Raw genomic sequence first — 4,224 nt, forward strand, 5'->3', positions numbered from 1 at the left:
TTTTAATTTTTATATATTTTTATACTTTCTTTACTTATAATTTAATATTTTTTTATAGTTTGGGCGAGTTTTATTTAAACATTCTTATTTCAACAAAAACATTTTTTTCGCACGCAACAAATTTTATCATCTTCATATCGTCGCTTCTATTTTTATGCTTATGTCATCGTATTTTTGAGCACCCACATCAATTTTTTCTGCTTATATCAAAATATTTGTTTGTCTACATAAGCATATCCGCCTGGCTTATGAGATCTAATAATATTTGTTTATGCCTTTGAGAGCAATTTCCGAATGCTCTAAATATAAACATATCTACAGCAACGCACTAAATTTCTAGGCAAATTTAAATTTGCTTACTTAGAAAATTTATAAAAATCAGCACATAAAAATGTTGAATGCCAAAATATGGTATCTAGAGGCAATAAAAATACATATATGTATACATACGAATATATTTGAACAACTGTACATACATACATAAGGCAACTTATATACTATACATATGTACATAAGTATAAGGTGCCTTTATATGGTTAAAATTATTATGAAAGCTTGAAAAAAGTTCATAAACATATTTTTCTCGTTTAACTGTAAACAAATAAACTCATTATGAAACTTAGTGAACCGTTAATTAGGTTCTCCACATAATATAGTGACTTCACGATTGTCAACCGGAGTTTTTTACGGCGAAATTTGTTTATTTTCAATGCTTTCTATGCTAATCTACGCATTCCAGTTACGTTGGCTTTCGCCAGTGGCTTCATTCGCCATAATTCTCACGAGCGGTTTTCCGTGCGCCAATTTGCTGTAAATTATTTGTATGATATTTTCTACATGGTTCTTCGCGCATGCGAATAACTGCTTGTCAACAAATTGTCTTCATACTAGTTGCGATTTTTTTCATACGCTAATCCAATGTGTGTATAATTCGCAACAGGTTTATATAATATATTTTATATAACTTTTGAAGCCACCGAAGACTTCTTTGTAAAAGTTTAGTACTTATTGTTGGATTTATGGTCGTGCTAAGTGCGAGCCGTTGAGTATAAGTTGGGAAAGAAGCCGTTAGTTGCGAAAATAATGATGGTAATATGTAATCCTTGCTTAATTGAGGTTATCAGACGCTTAGGACTCTTAACGTGCTTCTAATGCCACTTTAAATAACGACAACTCCTCGGAGGATTGTGGTTTACATCGAAGTGCATAGAGTATTAGATAGAGGCTAGTTCGAGACATGAGTTCTTGTAGAAAACTAGTCTCTGCACTAACATAACCTCACTTAGTAAAAACATTTAGACTTCCATCGAATCTAAAATATTTTTGTCGGCGCTTCAAAATTGTAGTTGCAATAATTTTCGTCGTCGGTCAAGCGCATCAACTTTGGGTACAGATTCCAGTTCTTCGAAAGTTGGCTTTTATTTAAAAATTATCATTTTTTTCTACTTTACAGCAAGCAATAAAAAAATGGTCAGCTGAGTGCTAACAGTTACGACAAAAAAAAAAACGCCAAATGCAACGGTACTAAATTTGAATAAATTTAACAGTTGTTCAAAAAACGAATACTCGCTCAATATAACGGTACTAAACAAGGATACTCAACTTTTTACTCGAAAAAAAGGTTAATGAAACGGTACTGAAGAAGGTTACTCGAATAAATGCTGGATAAAATTAGTACTCGCTAATATCACGGTACTAAAGAAAGCTACTCAATTAGTTAATAGACAAAACGGTAAATATTACGTTAGTACTCGCTAATATAACGTCACTAACGACGGTTATCCGAGTAGATGCTAGACAAAACGAGTGCTCGCAAAATATAACGCTAATAAACGAGTAGGCGCTAGTTAAAACGAGTGAAAGTAAATAAATATTTCCAAGTAAATTTAAAATACGCGCGTAACGGAACCAAAAAATACAGCACTCATTAATCACAACCCTATAATATCTTAAAATAATATGTATGCTGTTTAATTATTAAGCAAATTAAAAATTAATTTACCGCTTTTACAACAACTTTTAGTCAACATACCAAAAACACACAAAAAAAATTAACAAAAACAACCAAAATGAATTGCGTTGCAATACCACCACCGGAAGAGAAACAGCAACCGACACTGCAAATAATGCACAACGAACTGGTGTTGCCATCGCCGCACGCCCAACCGGATGTCAACAACTGCAGCAACAGCAGCGGCAACACATCAAAAACGCAATCACTGCAGCGCACCACACACCTGTATTGTCGCTCGTTGGAGAAGGAACGCGGCGATCGGCGCACTTCGTCGCGCGGTTTAGCTTCGTGTCTGCGCGGCGAACGTGATGAGTTCGTCGGTGATTACCGTGAGTTGCGTCCGCGTGCGCAACAAATCGATTTGCTGCCGACAGTTATGATTAGTCACGGTGGTGCGGGATATGGCGGTGCGGATAATGTTGCTGGCGCTGCAACGTCTGGTGTTGGCAATAACGGCGCTATGGAGTCGCATAATACCGATGCGAGTGGCAGGTGTAAGTGTTAACATTGATAAGTATATTCAATTGCTGTCTAAATGAGTTGACAAATGTCACTTTGACAGCTGTCAAGTCAATTAGGACACTGAAAATATACAAAAAAAAGGGAGAAAGTAGTGAATTATGCAAAAGTATGCTTTTAAATATCATAAATGAAAGTTCAGCTAGGGAAAATTATTTCAACTACTGTTTTTTTTTTTAATTAAATGGCAACACTTAAAATATTTTTGAAATTTAAAGTTTAAAAAATTTTAGATTTCTAAGCTTAATTATTTTTTAAATAATTGAGAAATTACGCCTTTTCAGTGCATATTTAAAAATAACCTGGCAACTCTACGCACGATAAATGATTTACCATATCGTACGTGCTGTTTAAGTTAATAGTTTTCATAAAAAATACTTAAATTAATATTTTAAATAATCACTCTCAATAAAAATTTAATAATAATAATTTTGACACAAATGATGGCAACCCTATTGCAAATATATAAATGACTCCTTATAATACTTCGTATCGTGTTAAGTTAAGCTATTAGTTTGCTAATCACTTTAAAATTAGTTGGCAACTTTAAAGAAAACATAAAAGTGGAATTGCGTGGCAGCTCAGTCTCAGTTTAAATAATATGGCAACTCTATTTATAATATATAACTTTGTCCATAACACCATTTTTTTATTTTAATTTTTGATGAAGCTAATCACTTTAAAATTAGTTGGCAACTTTAAATAAAACATAAAAGTGGAATTGCGTGGCAGCTCAGTCTCAGTTTAAATAATATGGCAACTCTATGCGTGTAGCAGCTTTATTCATAACACCGTTATTCTGAATTATTTATTTTTATTTTTTCAGAAGTTTTGCATTTATTTGAATGAAATTACTTTAAAAGTCTTTCAATGTGGCAACTCTGTATAAACTTTTTGTATCAAATATTTCATTATTTCTGTGTACAACGTACTCGCATATATCTTAATGATTTTCGGGAAACAAAAAGAACAGTGAAAACTGTTTGAGAATGATTTCACGCATACAAAACAGTTGACAGCATGACGCGCGACTGTGTCAGCGCGCTTATTCAAATTGTTTTTCCACATTTGGCGTGCAGCCGACAAAGCAAAAAGGCCATAAAAAGACAAATTAATAATTTTGCAATGAGTTCATCCCGAATTAATATTTTTTAAGGGTTTCCGTGCGGCAACAAGTGCAAATACATACATATAAATATGTACATATTATATATATGTGTGTATGTGATTGTGTTTATATTCATATTTTTTTTAAATACATGCTTTTATTTTTTTTTCTCAAATTTAAGCATGCAACATATGCAAAAGATTTGAAAATCATAAAATAATATAAATTATAAAAGAAAATAGTAACAAAAATATTTTTTTTTACAAATTTAAAGTCCTGTCTCTTATACACATCTAGATGTGTATAAGAGACAGCAAAAATATTTTTTTTTACAAATTTAAAGTCTGTAAAACTTATCTCTGGGATAAAAATATGAAATCCCAATAATAAACTAAAAACATTTAAAAAAATCTTAGATAAATAGAAAAAATATCAGTAGGACAAATTTTCTGGAAATTTATTTATTTACATTTGAAAATTTATATTTATGGATGGATTTATGGAAAAAAATAATGAAGTTAAAGTAACTATGTATGTATAAAAAATTTTTAAATGATATAATCAATTAAAAAATAAATATGAA

General features: G+C 31.5%; 1 protein-coding gene across 1 annotated transcript in view; it reads left to right on the plus strand.

Annotated features, from left to right (window-relative positions):
• The window catches only part of LOC108972461, a gene marked incomplete at its 5' end in the record, with an annotated part of 46,322 nt that overhangs the window by 35,108 nt on the left and 6,990 nt on the right, over positions 1-4,224 (plus strand). Inside the window, 1 exon segment of the mRNA XM_018939057.1 lies at positions 1,454-2,508. Coding sequence (XP_018794602.1) covers positions 2,070-2,508 — 439 coding nt within the window.

This window comes from Bactrocera latifrons, unplaced genomic scaffold, assembly GCF_001853355.1.
Source record: "Bactrocera latifrons isolate USDA-ARS-PBARC rearing strain unplaced genomic scaffold, ASM185335v1 scaffold_4, whole genome shotgun sequence".
Taxonomy (NCBI): Eukaryota; Metazoa; Arthropoda; class Insecta; order Diptera; family Tephritidae; genus Bactrocera; species Bactrocera latifrons.